This window comes from Drosophila takahashii, chromosome 2L, assembly GCF_030179915.1.
Source record: "Drosophila takahashii strain IR98-3 E-12201 chromosome 2L, DtakHiC1v2, whole genome shotgun sequence".
Taxonomy (NCBI): Eukaryota; Metazoa; Arthropoda; class Insecta; order Diptera; family Drosophilidae; genus Drosophila; species Drosophila takahashii.
In genome coordinates, this window is record NC_091678.1 from 19,376,034 (window position 1) to 19,403,008 (window position 26,975).

At 42.9% G+C, this 26,975-nt stretch overlaps 8 protein-coding genes across 8 annotated transcripts; 6 read left to right on the top strand and 2 right to left on the bottom strand.

Annotated features, from left to right (window-relative positions):
* The first annotated feature begins 18 nt into the window (after positions 1 to 18).
* Positions 19 to 933, top strand: dgt2 (dim gamma-tubulin 2). The gene is made up of 2 exons (XM_017156521.3): positions 19 to 344; positions 409 to 933. The coding sequence occupies exons 1-2, from the start codon at positions 113 to 115 to the stop codon at positions 873 to 875; spliced, it is 699 nt and encodes a 232-aa protein (XP_017012010.2). The 5' UTR covers positions 19 to 112; the 3' UTR covers positions 876 to 933.
* A 94-nt stretch (positions 934 to 1,027) lies between these two features.
* escl (embryonic ectoderm development protein escl) lies at positions 1,028 to 3,765 on the top strand. Its single transcript, XM_017156518.3, has 3 exons — positions 1,028 to 1,372; positions 1,431 to 1,620; positions 2,484 to 3,765. The coding sequence occupies exons 1-3, from the start codon at positions 1,071 to 1,073 to the stop codon at positions 3,381 to 3,383; spliced, it is 1,392 nt and encodes a 463-aa protein (XP_017012007.2). The 5' UTR covers positions 1,028 to 1,070; the 3' UTR covers positions 3,384 to 3,765.
* A 423-nt stretch (positions 3,766 to 4,188) lies between these two features.
* Positions 4,189 to 5,722, top strand: LOC108067502 (toll-like receptor 6). The gene has a single exon (XM_017156540.3). It carries the CDS (start codon positions 4,251 to 4,253, stop codon positions 5,631 to 5,633), a length of 1,383 nt encoding a protein of 460 aa, XP_017012029.2. The 5' UTR covers positions 4,189 to 4,250; the 3' UTR covers positions 5,634 to 5,722.
* Positions 5,723 to 6,846: 1,124 nt separating this feature from the next.
* Positions 6,847 to 8,614, top strand: LOC108067496 (transcriptional adapter 1-like). The gene is made up of 2 exons (XM_017156534.3): positions 6,847 to 7,747; positions 8,412 to 8,614. Exons 1-2 carry the CDS (start codon positions 6,948 to 6,950, stop codon positions 8,536 to 8,538), a joined length of 927 nt encoding a protein of 308 aa, XP_017012023.2. The 5' UTR covers positions 6,847 to 6,947; the 3' UTR covers positions 8,539 to 8,614.
* Positions 8,525 to 9,885, bottom strand: LOC108067495 (uncharacterized). The gene is made up of 2 exons (XM_017156533.3): positions 9,729 to 9,885; positions 8,525 to 9,672 (listed from the first exon to the last, which is right to left on the bottom strand). Exons 1-2 carry the CDS (start codon positions 9,803 to 9,805, stop codon positions 8,607 to 8,609), a joined length of 1,143 nt encoding a protein of 380 aa, XP_017012022.2. The 5' UTR covers positions 9,806 to 9,885; the 3' UTR covers positions 8,525 to 8,606.
* Positions 9,886 to 10,212: 327 nt separating this feature from the next.
* On the top strand, positions 10,213 to 11,833 carry Nfs1 (Nfs1 cysteine desulfurase). Its single transcript, XM_017156523.3, has 2 exons — positions 10,213 to 10,423; positions 10,485 to 11,833. The coding sequence occupies exons 1-2, from the start codon at positions 10,294 to 10,296 to the stop codon at positions 11,741 to 11,743; spliced, it is 1,389 nt and encodes a 462-aa protein (XP_017012012.2). The 5' UTR covers positions 10,213 to 10,293; the 3' UTR covers positions 11,744 to 11,833.
* On the bottom strand, positions 11,809 to 12,856 carry Hacd1 (3-hydroxyacyl-CoA dehydratase 1). The gene has a single exon (XM_017156524.3). It carries the CDS (start codon positions 12,721 to 12,723, stop codon positions 11,989 to 11,991), a length of 735 nt encoding a protein of 244 aa, XP_017012013.2. The 5' UTR covers positions 12,724 to 12,856; the 3' UTR covers positions 11,809 to 11,988.
* Positions 12,857 to 21,389: 8,533 nt separating this feature from the next.
* Rh5 (Rhodopsin 5) lies at positions 21,390 to 23,280 on the top strand. The gene is made up of 3 exons (XM_017156500.3): positions 21,390 to 21,716; positions 21,778 to 22,124; positions 22,586 to 23,280. The coding sequence occupies exons 1-3, from the start codon at positions 21,481 to 21,483 to the stop codon at positions 23,149 to 23,151; spliced, it is 1,149 nt and encodes a 382-aa protein (XP_017011989.1). The 5' UTR covers positions 21,390 to 21,480; the 3' UTR covers positions 23,152 to 23,280.
* The last annotated feature ends 3,695 nt before the right edge of the window (positions 23,281 to 26,975 follow it).

Below are 26,975 nucleotides of genomic sequence, written 5' to 3' on the forward strand. Positions count from 1 at the left end.
CTACTAGCCTCTGGTCACTTTTATTTAGTGGCGTTGCCATATCGCAGCCATGCGCTTGCCCATTCGAATTAAACAATCAACTTGTGGACAATCTTAGCATTTTACCTCCTAAATGGAAGATGCATCCACCACGCTCTTGCCCGGAGAATCGGAAGATCTGCGGGAGGCGCGCGACACGGAGCTGAAGAAGGTGCTCAAACTGAAATTGGTTTTAGACGAGCTGCGTCGCCTGGATTTGGGGCCAAATCCGAGTGCGGAAATTAAGAGAGCCCTCAAATTGGTTTCCATCGGCAGTCATGCGCGACTGGGCGAGATCGAGGTCGGTGGTCACGAGCAAGTGCTGGGTAAGAGGACTACAGAGTCCCCCCAAAAAAGCAGTGATTAATTTGGTAACCCATTATCCCACAGGCTTGCAGAATGGCAGCAGTTATCCGCCCTTGAGTTACACGGATCGCAAGACGGTGCGCACCAAACTATCCGCTCAGCTGCGTTCCACTTTGAAACCCATTGCCGAACTGGGCGACAAGATGCGCGAGGAGTTTCCGGACGCCTTCGGTGGTCAGGAGACAGACTTAACTCGCGACCAAAAGGAGATCCTGCGGCTGGAGGAGGAGCAACGCAGCGGACTGCAGCAACTGGTGACGCTTCTAGGTCGCAAATGCTCCCTGCTGAAGGACTCTGCCGAACTGAAACTGGGACCGCAAATGGCAAACGAACTGAAATTACAACAGGCGCAGGCGCAACTTGTTCAACTAAAAGCGGAGGTACTGCGCGATTACTTGGTCCACGAATCCGCCTCACGCACCGATAACAGCGTCAAGGCGCACAAGGAGGTGGAGGCGCACCTGGACGAGCTGCTCGCCGCCCAGAAATAAATTAGGAAAACTATAACTATGTAAATTAGGTTTAAATATATTACAATTGTTAGTCAAACAGGGTTATTTTCTGCCAGCAGGGTGGCAACTCCATCGTTACATGGTATTTTCTTACAACGGTCACACTGTTGGAAAAACAGTTTGTTTTTTTTTTTTTTGTGGGAAAATATTTAAAGTAAACAAAAGAAGCTTTCAATGACAGAAACGAATCCTGTTGAGATGATGGCCACGCCCAGTGAGGAGCCACCCGCCGAGGAGGAATCCCTGGACCAATCTCCGCCAGAGGCCGTGCTGAGCAATAACTCCTCGAGTGCCGGCAATGTTTTGGAGCCGGATGATGAGCTCGAAGTGAATTCCGTGGATCGGGATGACTCCGCCAGCTTGTTCAGCACAACTACGACCACCACCAGGAGCAAATCGCCCAACACACGGAAACTAAACCGCCTGTGCCGTCGCGTTAAGGCTCCAAAAATGGTCCAGCCGCTGTACAAGTACAGGTGGGATTCCCTAAGGGTTACATAGGTTTCTAAGAATTAATCTCTGGATAACTTGCAGCTCTCATGTCCGCGAGGACCATAACCACCAGATCTTCGGGGTGCAGTTCAATCCGTTTCTGGACAGAGGTCAGCCCCAGGTTTTCGCCACCGTTGGCAAGGATCGGGTGTCCATATACGAGTGCGAGAGGAGCAACGGCGACGAGTCCTGCGAAGGCATCCGCCTGCTGCAGGTCTACGCAGATCCCGATGTAGGTACTCCAGAAATATACTCGATAGTAAGAAAGGTTTAATTTTAAATTAGAATTTAACTATTATTGTTCTTTATTTATTTCGCTAAAATTACAATGATATTGTTAAAATTTAAGAGAATAATTCTGTTTATTATATCGTTTATAATCTTATCATTTTAAAATTCTATTATCCATATGTTGATCATTTACCTACATATTTATATTCATCTAACTTACCTATTTTTCCTCTCCTTTTAGACCGATGAAAGTTTTTTAATTTTTGATTAGGATTTAACTATCATTGCTCTCTATTTATTTCGCTTAAATTACACATTGTTGTTAATGATATTCTAAGAATTTTAAGGGAACAGTTATGTTTATTATATCCTTCATAATCCTATCATTTTAAAATTATATTATCCATATATTGGTCATTTACCTACATATTTATAATTTTGGATTAGAATATCATATTTATTTATTTCGCTAAAATTATAAATTGTTTTTTAATGGCATTGTTAAAATGTAAGAGAATAATTATGTTTATTATATCGTTCATATTCTTATCATTTTAAAATTCTTGTATCCATATATTGGTAATTTACCTACATATTTATATTTATCTAACTTACCTATTTTTCCTTCTCTTTTAGACCGATGAAAGTTTTTTAATTTTGGATTAGAATTTTACTATTATTGTGCTTATTTATTTCGCTAAAATTAACCATTGTTTTTAATGATATTCTAAAAAATTTAAAATAATAATTCTGTTTATAATATCGTTCATAATCTTACCATTTTAAAATTCTATTATCCATATGTTGATCATTTACCTACATATTTATATTCATCCAACTTACCTATTTTTCCTCCTCTCTTAGACCGATGAAAGTTTTTACACTTGTGCTTGGTCCTACGACTCTGAGACGGGCGATCCTGTCCTGGCCGCGGCTGGTTACCGCGGGGTCATCCGGATCTTCAATCCCGTGAAGCACCAATGCAGCAAGAATTACATTGGCCACGGACACGCCATCAATGAGCTCAAGTTTCATCCGGTTAGGCCGCAGCTACTCCTGTCCGGCAGCAAGGATCACTCGTTGCGGCTGTGGAACATCCAGTCGGATGTGTGTGTGGCTGTCTTCGGAGGAGTCGAAGGACATCGCGACGAAGTGCTGTCCGTTGACTTTGATTTGCGAGGCGATCGCATCATGTCTAGTGGTATGGATCACTCGCTAAAGCTGTGGCGCTTGGACAAGCCGGACATAAAAGAGGCCATCGAGCTGAGCTCTGGTTTTAGCCCCAACAAGAACACGGCTCCCTTCCCCACCATCAAGGAGCACTTTCCGGACTTTTCAACGCGGGATATACACCGCAACTATGTGGATTGCGTTCAGTGGTTCGGGGACTTTGTCTTCTCGAAATCCTGCGAGAACTCAATTGTGTGCTGGAAGCCGGGCAAACTTTCAGCCCCTTGGCACGAGATCAAGCCGCAGGAGTCGGCAACCACGGTGCTTCATCATTTCGACTACAAGATGTGCGAGATTTGGTTTGTGCGCTTCGCCTTTAACGCCTGGCAAAAGATTCTCGCGCTGGGCAACCAACAGGGCACAACATTCGTCTGGGAACTGGACTGTAACGATCCCAATTTGACCAAGTGCAGCCAGCTGGTTCATCCCAAGAGCAACTCCACCATCCGACAAACGTCGTTCTCCAAAGACGGGTCAATTTTGGTCTGCGTGTGCGATGATAGCACCGTTTGGCGTTGGGATCGCGTCAATTAGGCAACCGAAGATATATTTTATGTTAATAATGTTTCTTTTGATAAGAAACACGACTAAAGATCTTCAAATAGGTTACATAATTTATTGGACGAAGACTTTTTTAATAGGATTTTAACTTATATATATGTGCACAGAATGTACACAAGACTTGTACTTTAATTTAAGTTTTTTTATTTTTACAATTTTCTTTTAAAGTGATCAAATCACGAGGAATATATTTAAATTTTGTGACTGGTGTGGGCTCACCTATTTATATTCTGCATTTTAATTTATTAACCTATGTTATAAGAAGTTCAATGCTATAAATATTTTGTTAGACTATTTTATTTAAAGTGTATATTTTAATATTTGTAATCTTTCAAATAATATAAACCAAAATGTCCGTTATGTGTTTTTTTTAGAAGGATAAATTGCATGTTTTGTTATTTTTTAAAAGTCTTTTAAATGAAATGAAAGTTAAACATTTCTATAACACATTCTGAATGAATTTTTATAGGAAGTTTTAGAACGAAAACAAGAAAGGAAGCTCCCTTCGGCCAGCCGAAGCTTATATACCCTTGCAGATAAAGTAATGCTCACTCGGTGCAGTTAGATAGACTCGGCTATTGGTGCTGATCAAGAATATATATACTTTATGTGGTCGGAAACGTCTCCTTCACTGCGTTGCAAACATCTGACTGAAACTATAATACCCTCTACAAGGGTATAAAAATCGGTAAGAAAAGCTTTTCAAAATCAATTCGTGTTGTAAAGCTGATTTCTTCCATCTCTATGCGGTACAAATTTAAAACGGTAAAGAGATAGAAAAAATATAATCTCATCAAGCTGCTTTTTAATAATTGTAATAGTGACTGTAATAATTGTATAATGTATTTGTCATACCTATTGCTGCTGTTGAGTGTCCATGCCTTTGTGTCACCCGATATAATACAAGGAAACACTAACTATTCAGAAATGTTAGAATTGCACATGGAGTCCTGCTTGGACCTGAAAAAACTAAACCACATGCCCAATCTGCATACACTGAAATTGGATTACTGCGACATCGAAACTTTTAGCATGGACTATCTGGTTCCAGTACCACAGCTAACTGCCCTTGAGATCCGACGTGGGAATCTTTTGTTGCTGCACGATAAACACTTTGCCAGGTGGCCCAATATGAAAATCCTTCAGTTGGGAGGGAACTTCATAACTAAAGTAACCAATGAATCCTTCAAAGGTATACCGCAGCTCTGGTTGCTAGCTTTGCCGGGAAATGGTATTGAGTTTTTGCCCCAGGGTGTATTCCATGATCTACCCGAGCTACTGCACCTTGACCTCAGTGGAAATAAGATTATGAACCTTCAGGAAAACACATTTGCTGGAAACCGTAAGCTTCAGATGCTGCTACTCAATAGGAATCCCTTGACGAGAATACCGCCAACGGTTCTGGGATCTCTAAGGAATCTACTTCTTTTGGACCTGAACAACGCTGGACCTCTGCAGAATCTCACACTGCCAAGTGCTCATACCATAATCCTGGACAAGATCGGTTTGAAGTATCTGGATATTAAGGGCAGTGTTATAAAACTCCAAGCGAGGTCCAACCAGCTAATCAATATAAAATTTGCTGACAAGAGCTCTATAATCGAGCTAGATCTAAATAACAATTCATTGACGACTTCTGATATCCAAGGAGTTCTTAAAGGCATGTGGAGACTTCAAGGCCTGGACCTTTCCGAAAACCTCATAGATAACTTTACTGCAGCGAGTGTCAATTCAAGTGAGCTCTTGTTGCTGCCCAATCTTATGTACTTGAACCTTTCGGGAAATCTTCTGGAGCACCTACACAATAATTCTTTATTGCCATGGACAAGGCTTACCCATTTGGACTTGGCGTACAATAGAATGAAAAACTTACCAGAATTTGGTATACAGGACGTTTTTAATCTTCGAAGCTTGAACTTAGTGGGAAATTTATTTAATAATGATAGTGAAATCAAGAAAAGAGCACGGGAAGTTTATACGATTCTCAGAGTAGCTGGTGTGCAAATTATGATTAATATGAAAATATTTGATGATGACACATTGGATTCCGCCAGTCCTTGGACTCTCTTATTCTGTATTTTCTTTTTTATTTCTTTCTTGGCGAACTTATTTTTTGTGGGGCAACTCTGCTATAATAGGGATAGACAAATCGTGCCGGTGGCAACAACAATGGAAACAATAGCTATGAACCAAGTTGATCCTGACGACGAGTTTTTTGATTAACCGATAAACACTATATGTTTTGTTTTTAAAATTTAAAATTCATCTAACAATGGTGCATTCAAAAATACAGTACCGAATACTCGATTACACGTTTTCAAGGTTTTTTTATTGGAGGTTAGAATTGGACAACCACTTTATTTTTTAATTAAAAAATTTTATTTTAAGATTCGGTAAAGATCTTAAAATTAAAAAAAAAAATGTAAAATGTCTTCAAATTTTTAAATATTTATGTAGATCTACTGAATGCAACTATAAATTCATGCAAAAACATGACAATTCTTTATTTATTCCACATCACCATAATTACATTCAAAAAGTTCTTTGCAAATATTTAAGTAAGAAAATTTTTTATATAATTTCATATTCTAATACCGTTAATTTGTAGGAATACCCTACATATGGGCACTTCCAAAATGTCGCTCGGGACATTTGCACACCTTTAAAGTTGAAAAAAAATTGTAAAACATTGGATTCTAATTTTAATTATGGGCTTTTCTTTTCACTCTTCCCAAGCTCTATTTTTGGTAAAAATCTTAATTTTGTACCACTTTTAGTTTTTAAGATATCGGTAAAAAACTGCCGTATTCGCTCGGGACAAAAATAGAAGTGGATTTCGGGGAAGTTCATACAACACCAGAAATTAGCAAATTCTGATGAAATATTTGAATGCGATTTTTTTAGAATGTTGTTCAAACATGTCGCTGTGAAATGCTTTTGGTTTTACTCAAAAATTCTTTGCCGTTTTTTTTTTATGCAGTTTCAACCACATTCGCTCGGGACATGTCGCTCGGGACATTTTTTCCGACTGTTTTGTAAAGCGGATTTCTTTACCTCTATCTCTCAATTGCTGGATGTTTTGCTTTTAACTTTATAGTTTAGCATGTGAATGAAGCATTCAGTACAGAAAAATGTCACATATTAGCATTCCTATAGGATAAATTTACAACAGAAGACAGGTCCAAAAAATAACAAAAAAATAGCCAAAAACTGATTTTTGCGTATATTGGTGGGGTTTGTCATAAAAATAATCAAGCTATACTCCAAATTTGTAGTTAAGCTCAGTATCCAACTAATTAGAAACTAATATCGGGGCAAAATCATGTGGAAATATGTTTTATTCAAGTTTCAAGGTTTTTGGCTTGGTGGACTTTTTTTTGGAAGTGCCCATATACAATTAATTATGACTAATTTAACTTGAACCGGTTTTGGTATTTCAAGCACTTAGCTAAACGGTCACTCTGAACAGCTGCTAAAATTTGTTTTCATTGCAAAATCCTGTAATTTTCTGTTTATCCACGATTGATTGGCCGTAAAATGCTGACCGACCGAGTGCTGGCCACCAAGGAGGCGCTAGTGGTGGCCCTGGGCGACAACTGGGAGCGCTACCGGGCCAACATGAAGAACTGGTTCCGCAGCCGCTGGACCAAGGAGGAGTTCGATGCGGAGTCGCGAAAGATCCTCTCGCCGGACAAACTGCATCTGCACAACCAGTTCCTGCTGGCGCTGCTCAACAAGATCGATGCCTTCTCTCCGGTGGACAATCCGCCGGCTGTGCAAAACAGCAGCAGTGGTGGCGGCAACCGGAGCAAGCGGCGCAAGCGAAGCTCTCGCACCTTCGCCGAGCGTCTGAACTTTGAACTCTGCGAGGTCCTGGACTTTGTGGCCGAGGACAATATGCAGGTCATCCGGCCACCGCCCGCCATCAGTGGAGCCTCGGAGCAGCAGCAGCAGCTGCAGTCACAGCGCTACTGCGCCCAGGAGCTCTTCCTGCCCGATGCGGGCTTCATAATGGGACGCTTTCTGATTGGCGCCTGGGAAATCGGACTCGTGTCCGTGGATGACAACGTCGCCGAGTACGTGGCCATGGCCGTGCAGGTGCTGCTCAAGGATCTGCTGTCTGCGATCATCAAGAAGCGTAAGCATTACAAGACCAGCGGCGAGGGAAACTTCTACTACGATGTGGGTGCTCCGCTAAGGGATCCATCGCTGCGCAACACCGTCACCCGGCAGAAAGTGGACGACACGCCGCTGGAGCTGGACAAGGAGCTGAATACGGCCAACTTTATGCGGCGACAGAACGACGATGTGACCTTTTTGTCAGCCTGCGAAGAAGTGTAAGGATTGCTCTTTATCAGGGACCGAAAAAAATATAATATTGCAAATTTTTCTTACAACTTAAAAAAGTCCTAAAATTTTTTTAAATACACCACTATTTTTATTAGCCATTGTAGTTTACAAATCCGTAATGATTTTAATTTTTTGATTTTTATGTATAATAGTTATTTCCTTTGCATTAAAAAAATAATAATAATTAAGAAAAACATGCTAACCGTGTTGCAGATAACTTACTAAAAATCTTTTAAAGAAGGCAACAGCGCATGTTGTATAACTATTTTTAAAAATTTATTTTACCCACAAAATCACCATAAATCAATTTTAAGTTTTATTCTTAATCACGACGAATAACTGTTGTGTCAACTTTTATTGTAAAACTCAAAAAAATAACCGTTATTCTTTGAGTTTTACTTTACAAATCAGAAAATAACTGTTATGGCCGTTTTCTCGTCTGTCTGTTAAATTTAAAGAAAGGTAAAAACTCTGATTTCCCATACAATTACAAGGTTTTAACCCTACCTTAAGTTTAACAAACGGGCATGAAAACGGCCCTTAAAATACTATTTATAAAATAAAACATATAACAGTTAGGGTCCCTGCTCTTTATTCCCACCATAAGGTTTAGATATCTCTTTTTAACTGTTCGATTTATTCTATTTACAGCCTGCCCAGCGAGCGCACAGTGATCACCCTCAAGGACTGCCAGCTGGCCTTCCGCGATCGCAACCTGATCGGCTCCCATGCCGTCTACTCCATCAACATGGAACGACTCAACATGATGATGCATTAGTTTATTAGTTGTACTTAATTAATATCAGCTCTATGTAGAATTATATACATTATACGCTAGTTTTTGGCTCAGCAAAGTTCCCGTGGTGGTGGCTTAAAGGGCAAGGCACCTTGCATAAACTGTTCCGCCTTGAAGGCTTCGATTTCCTGTTCGTTGAGATCTTCCATGCGACTGTAAACCGAGGATTGGACTTCGCTGGCCATCTGGGCTTGCTGCTGCTGTTGCAACAGTTGCTGTTGCTGTTGCTGCATCATCTGTTGTTGCTGCTGTTGCATTTGCAACTGTTGCTGCTGCTGTTGCTGTTGTTGCTGCTGTTGCATCTGTTGCTGTTGCATTTGTTGCTGTTGGTTTGGAAAACCGGTGGCTGCTGCCTGAGCAAATAATCCGGAAGGAGGTTGCTGCTGCTGTGCCGCCTGGCCAAAGATTCCACCCATATTTGAGTTAGCTGCCTGGCCAAAGATACCCGCCGGTTGAGGTTGCTGCTGCTGTTGGAAGCCACCGAAAGGATTGGGATTCACTGGCTGAACTGGTGCCTGGCCGAAAATGTTGCCTCCTTGGAAGGCTTGAGCGGCAGGCTGTTGTTGTTGCGGTTGCTGTGGCTGCCCAAAGACACTTGTTGCTCCTCCTCCCACAGCTCCTCCGCCAAAAATGCTGTTGCCCGGATTCGCATTCGCCATGCTACCACCAAAAATACTGCCGGCGTTGTTGACTTGATTCGTGGCATTACCGAAGATGTTTCCCGCACTCAAAGTGGGCTTGGCAAAAATGGACGCTGATTGATTGGCCGCCGGAGCAGCTGCAGCAAAGGGATTATTGGGCTGCTGCGGGGCAGCCGACACAGTTCCGCCTTCGGGCGTCTCGTGTATCTTGATCATAATCTCTAGAATCTGCGGCGACATCTGCAGCATGGTCTTCATCTTGTTGGTGGCCTCCATGACCTCGCGATTGAACTGCTGGCCGAATTGTTCGAATTGGTTCTGTCGCTTGGCCTCGTAGCACAGAAAGCGGACCTCCTCGAAGGATTGATCCTCGATGAAGTTGGGGAAATTGGCCTTGTCCTTGAAGGGTCCGTAGGCGGAGAAGGGCCACATCTTGCCATTCAAGCTCGATTCCATGTCGGCTTTGAGGTATTGCCTGAAGATCAAGAGGTTTTATGATACTATGTGGTGGTTCAATCTTCATTTACTCACTTGACATCGAAGTGTTCGTTGTGGCATTTTGTCCCATAGCGGCAAGAACCTTGCTGGAAGAACCGGCACACAACCATCTTGGAATAGATTTATATATCTTTTAAAAAATGCCTAATAAAATTGGGGATATGAAATTAGTACTATCAGCTTCAAAGACAACAAACAAAATTTGCTGTTAAAATACCAAAAGTTAGTATTATGTATTTTAAAGTCCACATGAAAACACATACTGTGTTTATGCCAGGAAATACGTGATATCTACATTAGTTTATGCGAAATATGGCAATTCACGAACTAAACCACATAAAATTAACCGAAAATTGAAATGGCATGCCAAAAAAGAAGGAATATAAAGTCACTTTATCAAAATTAGTGATAATATAGCTTTTTAAATAATAAATCCATGATTTCTTTTTCCGCATAAACGATCCCCGAAAGTATGGTATTTTTTAAGTATATTTTCGAGTCCTCCGGTATATTCCACTCGCCCCAGCGCGGTCCTACCGATTGTGAAATCCGCTTTGATAACGAATTTTAACACCAGAATTATAAGGATTCCATCACAATGCAAAAGGTGTTGGGACGAATCCAGGCGCAGGTGCTGCGCTCCCGGGCCACAAATGCAGTGACCACGGTGGTCAGGCACGAGGCCACCTCCCCCAAAACAGCCCCCAAACCGGCAGCTACATCCAAAGGTAAGCGGTTCTCCCAAAGACATCCAAAGATAATCCATAAAGATTCTGAAAATCCCAACAGAATTCCGGGAGAGACAAGTCCGATTCAACATAAAGAATGAACAGACCGAGGGAAGACCCCTATACCTGGATGCCCAGGCCACAACGCCTATGGATCCACGTGTGCTGGACGCCATGCTGCCCTACCTGACGAACTACTACGGGAATCCCCACTCGCGCACCCACGCCTACGGCTGGGAAACGGAACAGGCGGTGGAGAAGGCTCGCGAGCAGGTGGCCACCTTGATTGGCGCCGATCCCAAGGAGATCGTGTTCACATCCGGCGCCACCGAATCGAATAATATATCCGTAAAGGGGGTGGCCCGGTTCTATGGCACCAAGAAGCGCCATGTGATCACCACCCAGACGGAGCACAAGTGCGTTCTGGACTCTTGCCGGGCGCTGGAAAACGAGGGGTTTAAAGTCACCTACCTGCCGGTGCTGGCCAACGGATTGATTGACCTGCAGCAGCTGGAGGAGACCATAACGCCGGAAACGTCGTTGGTCTCCATTATGACGGTGAACAACGAGATCGGCGTGAAGCAGCCCGTCGATGAGATCGGCAAGCTGTGCCGTTCCCGCAAAGTATTCTTCCACACGGATGCCGCCCAGGCGGTGGGCAAGGTTCCGCTGGACGTGAACGCCATGAACATTGACCTGATGTCCATATCGGGGCATAAAATCTACGGGCCGAAGGGTGTGGGCGCCCTCTATGTGCGACGCAGGCCCAGGGTTCGCCTGGAGCCCATCCAGAGTGGAGGTGGTCAGGAGCGTGGCTTGAGGAGTGGAACTGTTCCTGCTCCGCTGGCCGTGGGATTGGGAGCTGCCGCGGAACTGGCCCTCCGCGAGATGGACTACGACAAGAAGTGGGTGGACTTCCTGTCCAATCGCCTGCTGGACAGGATTTCGAGTGCCTTGCCGCATGTCATCCGGAATGGTGATCCCATAGCCACTTACAATGGCTGCCTGAACTTGTCATTCGCTTATGTAGAGGGCGAATCCCTGCTGATGGCGCTGAAGGATGTGGCCCTGAGCAGCGGTTCCGCCTGCACCTCCGCCTCCCTGGAGCCCTCCTATGTGCTGCGTGCCATTGGCACGGATGAGGATCTGGCCCACAGCTCCATACGCTTCGGCATCGGTCGCTTCACCACCGTCGAGGAGGTGGACTACACGGCAGACAAGTGCATCAAGCATGTGGAGCGTCTGCGCGAGATGTCGCCGCTGTGGGAGATGGTCCAGGAGGGCATCGACCTCAAGACCATCCAGTGGTCGCAGCATTAAATAAAACTAATATGTAAGCCGTTACTGTTACACCACACACTTCGAAAGCGAAGCGAAAAAATAAATTAGTTGGAAGAGTATCTAGGTTTATTTGTACACAAAACCACTTAAAACTAAGCTTAGTCCGAACGAAAATGCTTGTGCAAGAGGTGAGGCAAAAGAGAGACCCCGAAAAAAAGCGAAAAGCGACGGTTAAAGATATGCAAATGATGCAATAATAATTTGCATTCGCCGCTGGTCAAGGTTCAGTTGGCCTTCTTTTTGGCTGCTCCTCCGCCGCCGCCGCCGAGGATCTTGCGGCGCTGGGCGAACATGTGCAGATACAGCTGCGGGAAGATGGGTATATAGCCCAGCATGACGATCCACAGGAAACCGAAGTAGGAGAAGGTCGCATTCCACTTGTTCGGCATCACCACGCTCCACACGCTGTTCTCGCGGGCGTAGCTCTGGGCCCACCAGAAGCACAGCAGCTCCCCGGTGACCCCAATGGGATACAGGACAATGAAGGTGGTGTAGCGCAGGAAGACCACAAAGTGCGGAACCACCTTGACGATATTCAAAGCGTAGTAACCATACCGGATGATCTCGGTGATGGCCCAGGCCAGCAGGGCGATGGGCAGACCGGGCGATACCTTGCCCGTGGGCGTGGCCATCACCACTCCCACGACGACCATCATGCGGCTGAACACCTGGAAGCCAGTGACCACGGGATTCGACTTGACCAGTCCGAACGAAGCATTGAGGATCTCCACGAAGGCGGCGTTCTGGAAGATGATCACGGCCAGCCGCGTGTACTCCCACAGCGTTACCTGCGCCCGGAACTCGGGTCCCTGCAGCAAGTAGTAGTTGACCAGCTGCCAGAGGATGTAGCTCCATCCCACCACCTGGCCGGCGTTGTAGGCGAACAGGTAGAGCTTCGTGACCGCCGATGGCTCCTTGGCGGCGCCTGGCTTGCCGGACTTGACTGCCTTTGCTGACATCTTGGAGCTGCTTGTGAACTTTCACCTCGACGATCGCCGCTGGTTAACTAATCAGTCGTTGGACTTATCGCCCTGTCGCGCGATAATTCCGAAGTCGCTTTCACCTGGTTGGGACAGTGTGACCGCAGTGCGAGCAGCCAAAAAATCCCAAATACACTGGGACACTCGAAATGAAAACGACTTTTCTACACCCTTTACTGAATGAAATAAACTTTATCATAATAAGCTTATTTAACCAAATAGTTTCACCCTATTTGGATGGATATCTATGTTGATTCCAACTTCATAAATACATATTTTTTAAATACAATTAAATAAGTAGATATATTACAAACTGAGTTTAAAACATTTGACAATAGCAAAGGAAGCTATCGAAAGAGTATGAAAACAAGATGTGGCCCCACAACAGATCTAATAAGATCGTTTTTAGGTTCCCCCAATGAAAGCCCCTGGGTACAAAGGTAATACCCTTTACCCGCGTTCATCATATTATGATTATGGTTTTAGAAAAACGTTTTTAATGGTAGGAATGTAAGTACACATTTATGTACATAAACAGGGCAATTAACTTTGTAAGCACTGAATGTATACTCTAGCTTAAAGTCCAGACTTATTCATTTGTTCATTAAAAAATTGTTAACTTAAATCTTAATTAAAGGTATTGTATCTAAAAAATGTTTATCAATTACAATATTGGACAATTGTTGGAATAGCAGAAATTTCAAATCTTCATGAGAGTAGAATTTATATTGATGTAAATTTTACATTAATATAGGGGAGAGTGGGGGAATTTCGTCAGCAATTTTTCAAAGCTATTTTTTGACCATCTTGAGACACGTTATCATATTTCTATTTTTATTGTTGAATGCGGTTAGCACCAAGCTTTAAACTGTGACATTCCCCTATTTTTTTAATTACCTTGGTGATTTATAAAAAAATAAAATGTAAAACCAATATACTGGGGAAATCTCGCCACACAGGGGGGTAAAATCACCACACCACCGGGGCAATTTCGTCACCTGAAAAATGTTGGGAGTTTAACGCCTGTAAATATGCTACACTGATCAAGCGTACCATTTTTGTTGACGTCCTATATTTGTTGCTGCTGCTGGTAGTCTGTTCGTTAGCCAGCTCGTCAAATATAAAAATATGTATTTAAAATAGGTGCGACCTTACCCTTAGCGTAGGGTGGCGAAATTTCCTCAGACAGTACTTTTTTAGAAATAATTATTTTTCTTCCGAAATTAGGCGCGAAGTTAAAAATCACTGACGCAGAAATGCACATTATACCACTGTGTATTATATAAAAAAACGTGTATCTTATTCCTTTTGAATTGTGGCATACAGAAAAAATTTCGTCGAGAACTAAATGTAGCTTTTGAACTGTTAAAACACATTTAATATTATAGCTTAATTATCTTGGCCTTCTGTGCAAAACAAATGCATTGGTTGTGTCTGGCCGTCTTGAAGGACTAAAACAAAAAAATTATATATTTTTACGACTTATGGATTCCGAGATATTGCAGGTGACGAAATTGCCCCTGTGACGAAATTCCCCCACTCTCCCCTACATTGTAAAAACATAAGATCTGGTACGAATTCGGCACCTTGGAACCCCCATATATTTACCAATAGGAAGGGCAAAAAGTACTTGAGAATATCGCCTGTTCGCAGGGCTAAGTATTGAAAGATAAGCAAGACAATAAACAAATAAAATTACAAAATGGTATATATACATACATACATTATACACATATGAGCTGCTTATCGTACCCATTCGGCCCACCCGTAAGCACTTTGAATTTTGATCAAAATGTACTATAATCCACCCCACTGTAGGCGGCAGCTGATGTTTTTCAGCGAGCGACGGCCGGTTTGTGCGATGAGCCAGCAGGCCAACTGATTTTCCTGTTCGCCTGGTGGAAACCGAACCGAAAACCGAACGTGTCTGAAAAAGTCCGCCACCACCACGGGCCGGTGCACGTCCCCACCTGCCAGATCGCGTGTGTGTGGGGCGATTTCGTTCCCCAGGCCGTCGAGTGGAGCGAATCGCTTGTCGCCGTTGTCGAATTTCGTTGTGACTGTGAATCGCTGTGAATCGCAGCGCAGCGCAGGCAATCGGAATTGGAACTTTTGTTCCGAAAGCATCGGCACGTGCTATGTGGGCGGAGGCCCGCAACCACGCCTACCGTGCGAATTAATTTGCTGCCGCTGATGCCGTTGCCTTTGCCGTTGCTGCCCATTTAACGCAAATTACTAACTACTCCCCTAAAAGCCGACGCCTTATCAACTTGCCCGCCTTATCAGCAATCGCTGCCCCGGACTCGTTGGACGGGCGGAGCGGTAATTCCGACAGAGCAGCGCCCACAAAGGCCGATTGGACAAAATTGGAAAAACGAGAACCCCGCCAAAAGTGAATTCCCTCTTTTTCACCAGGCTCGCAGAACGAGAAGGATGTCGAAATGACTGGGAATTCAAGCAGAGCGGTGTTCGCTCGAGTGCGAGCGAGACGACGATAGTGTCGCAATGGCAGGGGTTTTCAATGTGACTGGTCGCCGGTGTGTGCGCGTGTTTGTGTGAGCAAAGAAATTGCCAAAGCTGACAAATTGCGGCAGTTTAAGGCTAAAACTAGTGATTACTGCGAAACTCTTTAAGTTGAGCAAACAATTCTGCTGCTCTCTCTTTCGCTCTAGAGTTATTTTCCCTTTTTTTGTTTAGTTTAAGAAGGGCAATCAAATCAAAGTGACTCTGGTTCAATGGGTGGCTAACAGAGGGCGCCACACATATAACCCCGCGGCATGAAAGGCAAGAAAAACCCAATGCTACACGCCCACAAATGCGAGCCCTGCGCACACACCCGCCCCTCTAGCCGTCTCGCTCTCTTCTCCCCTGTAAGCGGAGAAAAAGAAACGAAACACGAAAAACATTGTTTGTTTGAAGCGCAATTTCTAATGCAAACAGTCGCTGTGTCTCGTCGCCCCTGCAATCGCAATCGCTCGAACATTTTGCTCAATTTTGAGCAGTCATTTTGTTTGCTCACATCACAGGCCAACAGAAAACAGAAAATTGCCCCCAAACGCGCTTGTTCGCCGGCTGTTCTACGACTGGTATGGTATGTTATGGCATAGACTATAAACTATGGTATATGGGGGGCTATTCGGTATTCGGTATTCGCGATAAGATGGCGCGGGCCTAGAAACTGCATGATGGCGGCGGTGGAGCAAAAGCAAACCATGTAGAGCGCCATCGGCGGAAGTTGCGGGCGCCCACTCCGGCCGGACATTTTGTTTTGTGCCCGTCATTTTGCTTATTGCACAAATTTCTACTGGGCCCGCAGCAAAATATACAGCATTCGCCTCTGCCATTAAGCGCCAAAATCGAAAACTATCGCCTAACACCGCCGATTAACTAACAGCCAAAAGGCAAAGAAGCGGACTAAAAGCGTCCATTATTGTGGGCGTTCAACGTTTTCCCACATGAATCTTAACAGGCAAGCAGCATTGCCTGCACATCTCAACGAAAAAAACAAGAAAAAAAAAAAGAGCCAACTATTTATTTGCCTTGCCTGTGTGAGTGGCTTCAAGGCAAAAGAAGAAGCATCTGAAAAGGGGGAATGGCTGTTTTTTGGGGGGAGCGGAAACCAGTTTGTGTGTCGACTGCTGGCGCTGCTCCAAGAGTCCGCCGGCGATTCTGCTTCGACGGCCAGTTGACCAGTGGCCAGCTTTTGATGTTTGCCTTGGCTTTTTTTTACGGCCAGCAACCCTACTGCTCCATTCGGGAGCTGCTTAACAGGCGCACATTAGGTGGGCAAAAAAATAAAAAGTAACTGGTAGTTTGGTTAAATAATTAATAACCTCTTTTAGCAACAGAAATATCTGGAAATAATTCCCTTAATTAATATTTCATTTGTTTACTCGTTTAGTTAGGAATAAAATATAGAATAATTAAATTATTTTAAGATTTTTCTATTGTTAAAAGCGGTAATTCAACGTAAAACTTATAGTAATTAAATAGTAACTGTTAGTTTTGTTAAATAATTAGGTTTACGATGTACATATTACCTCTTTTAGCAGAAAAATCTGAAAATAATTCCCCCTATTAATATTGTATATTTTTACTCGTTTAGTTAATTATAAAATAAGATATCTTTAGTTAAGCGGAATAAAATTGTAATAGTAATTTCTAACCATTTTTATTACTAAAAATTCACCACCAAAAATGATCTAAACATCAATATCTCACCAAGATAACCTCCATCTTACCTTGAACTTCAGCAGCTTATGGCCTGTGAGCCTTGAGAACAGCCTTGAACCAAATACGCTCCAAACAAAGGGCCAGTTAAAGTGGCCATGACACCGGCGACGCTCTAAATTACTTCATGCCTGGCCTTTTTGGACGAGTGCCAAGTTGAGTCAACTGAACGGGGATCCAAACCCCTGGAGAATAACCCCCCACCCATCCATTCAAAGGGAGCCACTGGCCAGTCGACTGGGAGACCACGCCCTGGCCGAGCACAAATGGGAACTTGGGGAACATCGAGTGGATTTGATTTGCGCCGCCGACAGCGATGACGCCAATGCCGGGGCGTCGTCCACTTGTTCTGCGATCGTGCGCCCCTGTTACCGAAACTGGATTTTGGGGCCTGACTGACCGCACTATCGAGTGCCGGGACGGACAAGCGAGGCGTTGACACTTGCCAATGTACCAATCAACCATCGAAGTGAACTGAAACTGAAAATGAAACTGAACCATTGCACCACCGACCGCCACAGCCACACCCACTTGGGTGGTTGGTTGACTGTGGTTAGTTATTTCGTCGGCAATTAGCGAATAACCTTAACCTTAGCTTCCAAAAAAGCTCAAATCAAAACCTGTGCTATGAGGCGCCCAAAAGTGTTTAGCTGGTGGCCGGGCCACCCGAAATACAGCGTTGAGGAAAATCCGGCGAGAGTTCATTTAACCCGCCGCCACGCATCGAGTGAATATTTCCGCCTATCAACCCCCCTTTAACCCCCGCTGCCCCGAAAAGAAACTTGTTTCGTCGCATCTCAATGCCACTTGGAGATTATACACGACGAGCTGCTTATGTCATCGACACAACCCAACCCCCCTCCCCATTCCCATCAAGCAGTTCGCAAAAATTCGCTTTGACCTACTGATTGCCGAAAAAGTTTGCGAAATTTCGCAAAATTCGCAAAATCCTTGAGTTTCAAGGTGCGTCCTTCACTTGGCAATGGGAACGGCCCCGAAATTACGGTCAAGGCGAGAGCTCAACCAGCCGAAGGTTAATATTAGCGGGCGAGGCTAAACGAGAACGAGAATGCGAGTGCGAACGAGAATGAGAAGGCCAGAACGAGATCGCGTATGTGTGTCAGCAGACGTCTCGCTCGCGCGGTGCGCTACACATTTGGGGTCTATTGATGATAATGATTATTAGGTAATTTGATCGAGTTTTAAAATTAATAAATAAAATAAGAAAATAAACTTCATTAAAAAACTTACCAGAATTTGATCATCATTCGACAATCACAGTCCTTATTTTTGCCTTCCCAATTGAAAACATTTCTTCAAGTATTTTCGTATTTGATTCATGATGATTAATAGGAGTACTAACCTTTTACCTTACCTTTTATTTATAATGGTAATTGTCAGTTTAGGGCTAGTACTCAACCCAACAAAAAGTCGTCCAAAACAAAAAACTTCATATGAAGAAAAACGTCAAAAAATTTTGGTTTCATACGAATTTTTTGTTTTGGACGACTTTTTGTTGGGTTGAGTACTAGCCCTTAATCACGTTTAGTTTCTGTCATAATATGTTTGTAGCCAATTTTCTCTTCTAATTTAAGCTGTATAAAAAATAACTTTATTTCCACACCTTTTCGTAATAACTTAACAAACCTTCAATAAAGAATGTTAGGGTGCTCGAAATACCGCCTATTTCCGCGCGATTTTTGATACTTGAGCGGTACAGGCACACACACTCTTTCACAATGAACACGAATTCCGCCTCGCAACAAAGGCGGAGCGAATCAAGTGTTGTTGCTCCTTGTTTTTGTTGCCTGTTTACCCGTGGGTTTTTCGAGTTGCCATGTTGTTTCTGCCGGCGATGTTGTGTTCTTGTCGTTATGTGTACGATATTTTCTGGCCGCCTAATGAAAATGTTGCTGTTTTTGTTTTTTGTTGTTGATATAATAAAACACCGTGCAAACACCGCACACCACAGACAAGGTACACAAGCCGCAAGACCAGAAACGGAAACGGCAGAAATCGCGCGAGGCGAAGCGACGCGTCGCGACGCGTTTTTTGCCGTCGCTGTCAGTCGTGAAGGTGGGTCATTGTGAAATGACAGCGCCGAACCAACCAGGTGCGCAGAATGTGCGAGCAGGAAGCTCTCTTTCCGGTCGCCAGAGCGGGACAGCAGTACTCTGTTTCGGGGTGGTTTGCGCACCATCGTGCCGTCCCTGTCTGACGGCCGTCTTCTCGTGCTGGGCGCCGGTGCGCATTTTTGCGTCTGAAAGAAACAGGTCGAAGCCGTCGAAAACCCGCGGAAACGGAGATTAATGTGAATGTCGCTGCTCGAGGCGAATGCCGAAATCGGCTTGCTGGCCATTTCTGGGCTCCGGTACCCCGATGTCGGAAAATGTCGTGCAAGTGTTCGCTCGCACCCGCATTTGTCGCTGCAAGCACCAGAAAGAGACGTTACATTTCGAATTTGCTCTGTTCCCGCCTGCTTGTCGTGCAGTAAAATGAGCCATTCGAATCGCATGTGAAATTGAGAGACGTTGCGATTTTTACCCTCAAATATGAATCCGTGTCGATGGTTAATGGAAATGCCTACAGCATAAATACAAAGAACAAATATTGCAGAAAAGGTATAGAAATATTGTTATAGGAAATATGAACAAATTAAATGATTTAATAATAGAAATAAATAAATTGAGAAAATTAAAATAGTTGTCATTGCAAATTGTAATTGTTGAAAGACAATCCCGTTTAGAAGTTATGAAACTATGTACAGTGAGTCACATTAATATTCGGTTTTTTTTTTTTGTCAACTTCAAACGTGAATAAAAAGTTTGAAACTAATAAAACAAAAAATCAAATAATGCAGAAATAAAGCTTATTTTATTACCTTTTCATAGATATATATATGTTATTACTTTTTTTAAAATTTAACTGAGAAACATGCATAAACGAAAGAAATGCCGAATATTGGGGCCACATTAATATTCGGTTTTCCCTTTTTGTACTAAAAATCAAAAAAATTATTTAGGAAATAAACTAAATTTGACATTTGAAATGCTAGCCATTATTGTCTATGGTATCGTTTAAATATTTTGGCATACTTTAAAATTTTTTTTTTGCCTATTCTGGGCCAGTTTTTCCAACCTAAAAAAAGGATGTACGGGATAATGTCAAAAAAGTTTGCAAAGGTACAACAAATTCTCGATTTTTTTTTTTTAATTTATGGTTAAACCCCTAGCCTTTAACTAGAAATCAGTTTCAGCGCAATCCATTCATCACACCAAAAAAAATGGATGGGTACAAAAGCAGAGTCGCTCGAAAATTCATTTTTCCTTAAGTTTTGTATGGAATCAAGCAGCAAAACGCTTCTTCTGAGCGACTCTGTTTTGTACCCATCCACTTTTTTTGGTGTGATGAATGGATTGCGCTGAAACTGATTTCTAGTTAAAGGCTAGGGGTTTAACCATAAATTAAAAAAAAAAAATCGAGAATTTGTTGTACCTTTGCAAACTTTTTTGACATTATCCCGTACATCCTTTTTTTAGGTTGGAAAAACTGGCCCAGAATAGGCAAAAAAAAAATTTTTAAGTATGCCAAAATATTTAAACGATACCATAGACAATAATGGCTAGCATTTCAAATGTCAAATTTAATTTATTTCCTAAATAATTTTTTTGATTTTTAGTACAAAAAGGGAAAACCGAATATTAATGTGGCCCCAATATTCGGCATTTCTTTCGTTTATGCATGTTTCTCAGTTAAATTAAAAAAAAAGTAATAACATATATATATCTATGAAAAGGTAATAAAAAAATCTTTATTTCTGCATTATTTGATTTTTTGTTTTATTAGTTTCAAACTTTTTATTCACGTCTGAAGTTGACAAAAAAAAAAAACCGAATATTAATGTGACTCACTGTATATCTTTTGTTTAATAGTTATAAACTTAATTTGGCGATTTACACAATAAATAAAAGTTTTGTTTTCCCAAACAATTAAACTCCCTATTTAAGAAAAGGCACTTCAAGTGTTCCGCTTTCTAGAGTTTGTTCCCAACGGACATATCCTTCAAAAAAGAACTTAAAAAAAATTTATTTTGAAATGCTCCTTTCGTGACTAGGAAGTACAACTGCATTCAAAATACGTGTATGTAAAAACAATTCACTTCACGACTTCAAGGAACAATAAGAATAACCTTTTTTTAAAAACAATGAAAATTAACAGTGTTTTTCTCTGTGTGCAGACTGAAAAATGAATTCCGCTGACGAATACATTCGTAATTTGAGCACCTCAAAAATGTCTTAAGTTGCGGCTAAGACGTTGGGATTATCCTCCAGAGGTATGCACACGCCCCACAAGGCCAAGTTTGCACCTCTTAATCCGCCTTAATTAGATTCTTTGGCCAGCTATAAAAGCATTTTGGCGGCACTTGTCCCAGGCCATAGGTGACACAAGTCAAGGGCCAGCATGTTGGGCTCCAAAGGGAACTAAGTTCGGAGCGGATCAAGCAGAATGCACCTCAACGGCCCAAGTGGGCCGCAGGCCTATGTGAATGACAGCGCAGGAGATGGAGGCGTTTTCCCCATGGGACATGGATATCCGGTGGAGTACCAGCACCTGGTGCATTCCCATTGGAGGGGATTCAGAGAAGCACCCATCTATTATCATGCTGGATTTTACATTGCCTTTGTCGTCCTCATGCTTTCGAATCTTTTCGGAAATGGTTTGGTCATCTGGATTTTCTCTACGTAAGTTTGGAGCCCTAAAAAACTAACAAAGTTGATTCGTTTAAACCCTATCTTGTTGTAGATCGAAGTCCCTGCGAACTCCCTCGAACCTGTTGATTCTCAACCTGGCCATTTTCGATCTCTTCATGTGCACCAATATGCCACATTACCTGATCAACGCCACCGTTGGATATATAGTGGGTGGAGATCTGGGCTGCGATATATACGCTTTGAATGGAGGGATCTCCGGTATGGGGGCTTCTATAACGAATGCCTTCATTGCTTTTGATCGGTACAAGACCATTTCAAACCCAATTGACGGACGCTTGAGCTATGGACAAATTGTTCTGCTGATAATCTTCACCTGGTTGTGGGCCACTCCGTTTTCGGTGCTGCCATTGTTTCAGATCTGGGGACGTTATCAACCGGGTGAGTACTTGGTTTATGAAATACCTACACAGAGAAAAAAAAAGACCAAAAATAATCATCCATCGGGTATTTTTTCATATCAATTTTGGTCCCATCTGTTTTCATATCAAAATGATATTTCCAAACATATGATTTTGTACCATATTGATATGAAAACATACCATTTTGTTATGGAAAAATTGATATGAAACAATATCAGTTCCATATTGTTCCGTTTTTTTCTCTGTGTACAAAAAAAAGCGGGTTCACGTAAAATCGATATGGTCATGTAAAGTTCAGGTCGTTTTTACATGAAATACACATTTTTCGAACAGTTCAAATTTACCTGGCCGCATATCAATTTAAAATTGAACTTATACATATAATGTAAAATCGATCTACGTTAAATATCAATTTTTTTTGGGTGTAGAAATAACAATATTACTATCTTAATATTAATATTTTTCTGATTTATTTTAAAGAGGGCTTCCTCACCACCTGCTCTTTTGATTACCTGACCAACACGGACGATAACCGGCTGTTTGTGCGAACGATCTTCGTGTGGTCCTATGTGATTCCGATGACCATGATCCTGGTGTCCTACTACAAGCTCTTCACCCACGTCCGCGTTCACGAGAAGATGCTGGCGGAGCAGGCCAAAAAGATGAACGTGAAGTCGCTTTCGGCCAATGCAAATGCGGATAGCATGAGTGTGGAACTGAGGATTGCCAAGGCGGCCCTTATAATCTACATGCTGTTCATCCTGGCCTGGACCCCTTACTCCGTGGTGGCCCTCATCGGATGCTTTGGCGAGCAGCAGCTCATCACACCCTTCGTCTCGATGCTACCGTGTCTGGCCTGCAAATCGGTGTCCTGCCTGGATCCCTGGGTCTATGCCACCAGCCATCCCAAGTATCGGCTGGAGCTGGAGCGCCGCCTGCCTTGGCTGGGCATCCGCGAGAAGCAGGCCACATCCGCATCCTCTGGCGGCCAGGAGAGTGTGGCCAGTGTCAGCGGCGATACCTTGGCTCTGAGTGTGCAAAACTAATGGGACTACTAACGGATTAACGATGTGAAATTATGCTGGAAAATGTATTTAGTTAATTAGTTCTAAGGCGCAATGAACTGAAAGAGTTCCAAAAAATACAAACCAAAAAAAGTTGGCATTGAAAATGAATGTCGAGTATCTTTTAAATAGGAATAGGAGGAATAGTTACTTATTTATTTAACTTGGTTAGGTTTAAATAGTGGTGTATAATGGATATGATTTTTAAAGATCGATTTATGGGGTGCGTTTTACTAAACGACATTATCAGTTTTTCTCTAAAAATTTATATTTATAGAAATTATAACTTTGAAGAATTTTTTTTTTCATACTTACACACAAAAAAAGCAAGTTCCCGTAAAAGCAATATGGCCATGTAAATTTCAGGTCAGGTCAGGCAAATCCCATATCGTTTTTACATGAAATACTCTTTTCGACCAGGTCAAATTTTATTAAAACTAAAATTGATCTTAAATAATGTAAAATCGATCTTTGTTCCGTATCGATTTTTTTGGGTGTAGTCGTTATATTCTTTGAGAACAGGCGTTCCTTCACATTTCAAATTTTTGTATAGTTTTTTATATTTATAATTTTACCTTTTTAATTTAAAACATTTCCATTTTAAGGCTAATAAAATCATGTGTCGTTGAGCCTGGCTTGGGGCCTACTTTTTCCCCTCATTCTGGTGCAATTAGGGCAGTCCCAAAGGCCTCTTTTTCCAATCGAAAATACCTTCGTTGGACTGCTTGATAGAGCGCACACTCGGTAATCGGGAACAGAAACTGAAAGCATCGACTAAAAGCGGCGGCAACGGCGATTTCAATAGGTGGCAGTCCAGCCGGCCAGTCCAACCACCGGCGAGGTTGAAGAAGTTGTGCTTCTTTGTTGCTTGCACAATCCAACCAATCCGAAAACGAAAAGCGGCGTTTCAATTCAGCGAATGTTCCACACGGTACCAGGTGAACAGAGGCGCCAGCAACTGTTTACAACATTTAAACGCGGCCGTTGAAAGCGTGATTGGCTGGCCGAGTGGGAGTGGTGGGCCCATCGAATCCGAATCCGGATTCCGGAGCGAGGAGCATGGCAACAATGTTGCAGTTGTTCCCGCTCCACGGGGAATGGGGGATGGGAATACGAGCACCATATCCCCATATAGTCACACACAGACCACAAAATGGTGCGAGCGAGTGGCGCAAAGTGGGGCTTCTTCTTGCTCTTTAAGAAACAACAAACATTTTTACTAGGTCTCCAGCAGATTTAGCAGCATGCCGCTTGGCTAGCGAGCGATTAGATTTCCAATGGAAACTCAATAGAAACGCTGTTAGAAGCGCTACACGCAGGTGCGAGCGAGACGAGCGTAGAGAGTGCGGGATTAGAGAGATGGACAGATGTGTGCATTCAGCATCTGAATGGGAAGTATCGTATGTGGGATGAGTACTACGGGTACTATCCCCCTTCGATACTCCGGATAATCCAATTTGCGCATTGAATTCAAGTGCTGTCGCCTCGGAGCGATTCGATTCGTTTGCTTCTTCGGCGTCCGGACTTTTCTGGTGTGTCGTTTTCGACATTCCTCTTATTGTGTGTGCCCGCCCGACTTGTTGCATGTAATAATAATAATAACGAACGAAACGGTATCGTAGCTGTTTAGTGGATGATTAAACTGAATTTAATCGTTTGCGAACAGGCGCTCAGCGCCGTCGAGTGGGTCGTTCGGCCATTATTGTCGCTGCGTTTCTCGCACTGAAATCCACACGAGTTTAAATTGCCCACTGAATGGGCGGCACTCTACGGTCGTCTCGCTCCCACACTCGTTCGGCGAGCACCTTGAACCCCAGTTGCGAATTTAAATCATAGAATTGTTCTAAGTGGGAAGCAATATTTGATTTTGGTTTAATTATGGTACATGTATTATTACTAGTTAATAAGTTGATTGTGTAAATTTTAAGTAAGAAGTTCTTAATATAAATTAATGTAATATTATAAACAAAGATAATATATTTATGTCAGGGACCGAAAATAATCATTATTTTTGATTTTTTGAACCCAAAAATCAGTCACTTATAATAGTCGGAAAACCAAATGGAATACACCAATTGATACAAAATGGAATACGCAATGACCATTATTTGTGAGCGATATTTTTTTCGCTTACATGTAATGATTATTCCTGATAAATATTTATAAAACTAATAAATAATGATTATTCCTGATACATATTTATAAAAATCATAAATAATGTTTATTTCTGAGTTATTTGAATATCGCTTATAATGATCACGGTCCCTGTTAATAAATTAAATGAGTTGGATTGTAATTTTACCTCCAAGTTTCAAGTTCTTTTTCGAGCTTCCATCCCATTTCCCACCGAGCACCATCTTTCTCCTCCGCCATCTCGCTTGCTCCCGTTGCAGACAGGCGACAACTGACAGTCGACCATCGCCATCTCCGTCTCTCGACATTAATCGTCTTTCTATGATTTTGGCAATCCTAATAATGCCAATTCATGGGGTGGGCGCCTGTTAACTAGCAGCAGGCTTACAGCATTAACATGACGGAAATCAATAGGAGATGACATTTGCGTTTCGGATTGCACCCACTTGGCCTGTCCTGCGGCTCTGTTAACATTTGAACGTTAAAAATTCGATTTTATAGAATTCCAGCAACGCCCCGAAGAGCGAGAAAAGAGCTGTAGATACTCGGATACTCGTAATTACAGAGGCAAGCAGTACAAACCCCAAAACCGAAAGCCAACCAAACAAAAGGCCTCTTGGAATGGCGCTAACAGCAAAGAGTCAAGAGCAAAGAGCCCAGCTGCTACGCATTCTGCGCGCCTCTTAGTTATTATGTCAGATCTGCAATGTGCGACTATAAAATACGTATGCGGCCGACGAGAATTTATTGACTCGACGCCCCCGGCTGGGGGTGTGAGTTATAAAATTGATGGCATAAACTGTCTTGAATTTATAAACACACACACAGTCGGTCCCTCGGCAATGCATTTGCATTTCCTGGGCGCCTGGGCGGTTTTTCGAGTGTATGGTAACATTTTGTAGTCATTTTATGCGCCGCAGAGAGTGTGCGATTGACTTGTGTGGGGGGTGGATTTGCACTCGAACTGCAAAGACGTACGCCTCCCCGTTTCTGGAGGCCTGGTAAAAATTTTCGGTTGTATGTTGGTAACATTTTGTGGTCCCAAAATGTTCCGAGCGGCAGCTCTGGTAACGCTTCTCGCGCCATCCCGCTTCCGCTAATCGGTATGTTGGAATTTCGGGGCCGCATTCCCGACCGCATATTTCGAGTAGAGTCGCGATCAGGGTTGTCAGACCACCGGCTGGGATCGAGGCGCGACAGGTGGCCGCCCAGCTGACGGCCGCGCTACAACCCTGGTCGAGCGTTCCACGGGCCAATGGCATTCCTAACATAACGAAGCCGTCTGCTTTTTGCGCTGCTTGCCTGTTCGGGCAGCTGAGTGAAATTTCATGCAGCGCGATTCTCACAAATTTCGAATTCCCCACATATTTTCGTGGCGTGCCGCTGGCATTTGTGTGTTACTTTTGCCTCTGTTCTCACTGTTCTCGTGATTATGACGTTGTGGCCCAGTCGCCGGGGTGGTTGACTTTCCGATTTCACTGTTTTGTGACCGGCGCTTTGCGACCTTGAGTGGGCGGGTTATTGGACTTGGAAATTCCTCTAGTGATGATAATGCAGGCTTAGATCGCTTTTCGTTTAAAATGGTAATAAAATAAGAAAATACATTCCGGGTTCAGAATGTTAAGCTTTCTTTATGTTTTTATGTAACTCGCAGATTTAGGATTTGGTTTTGA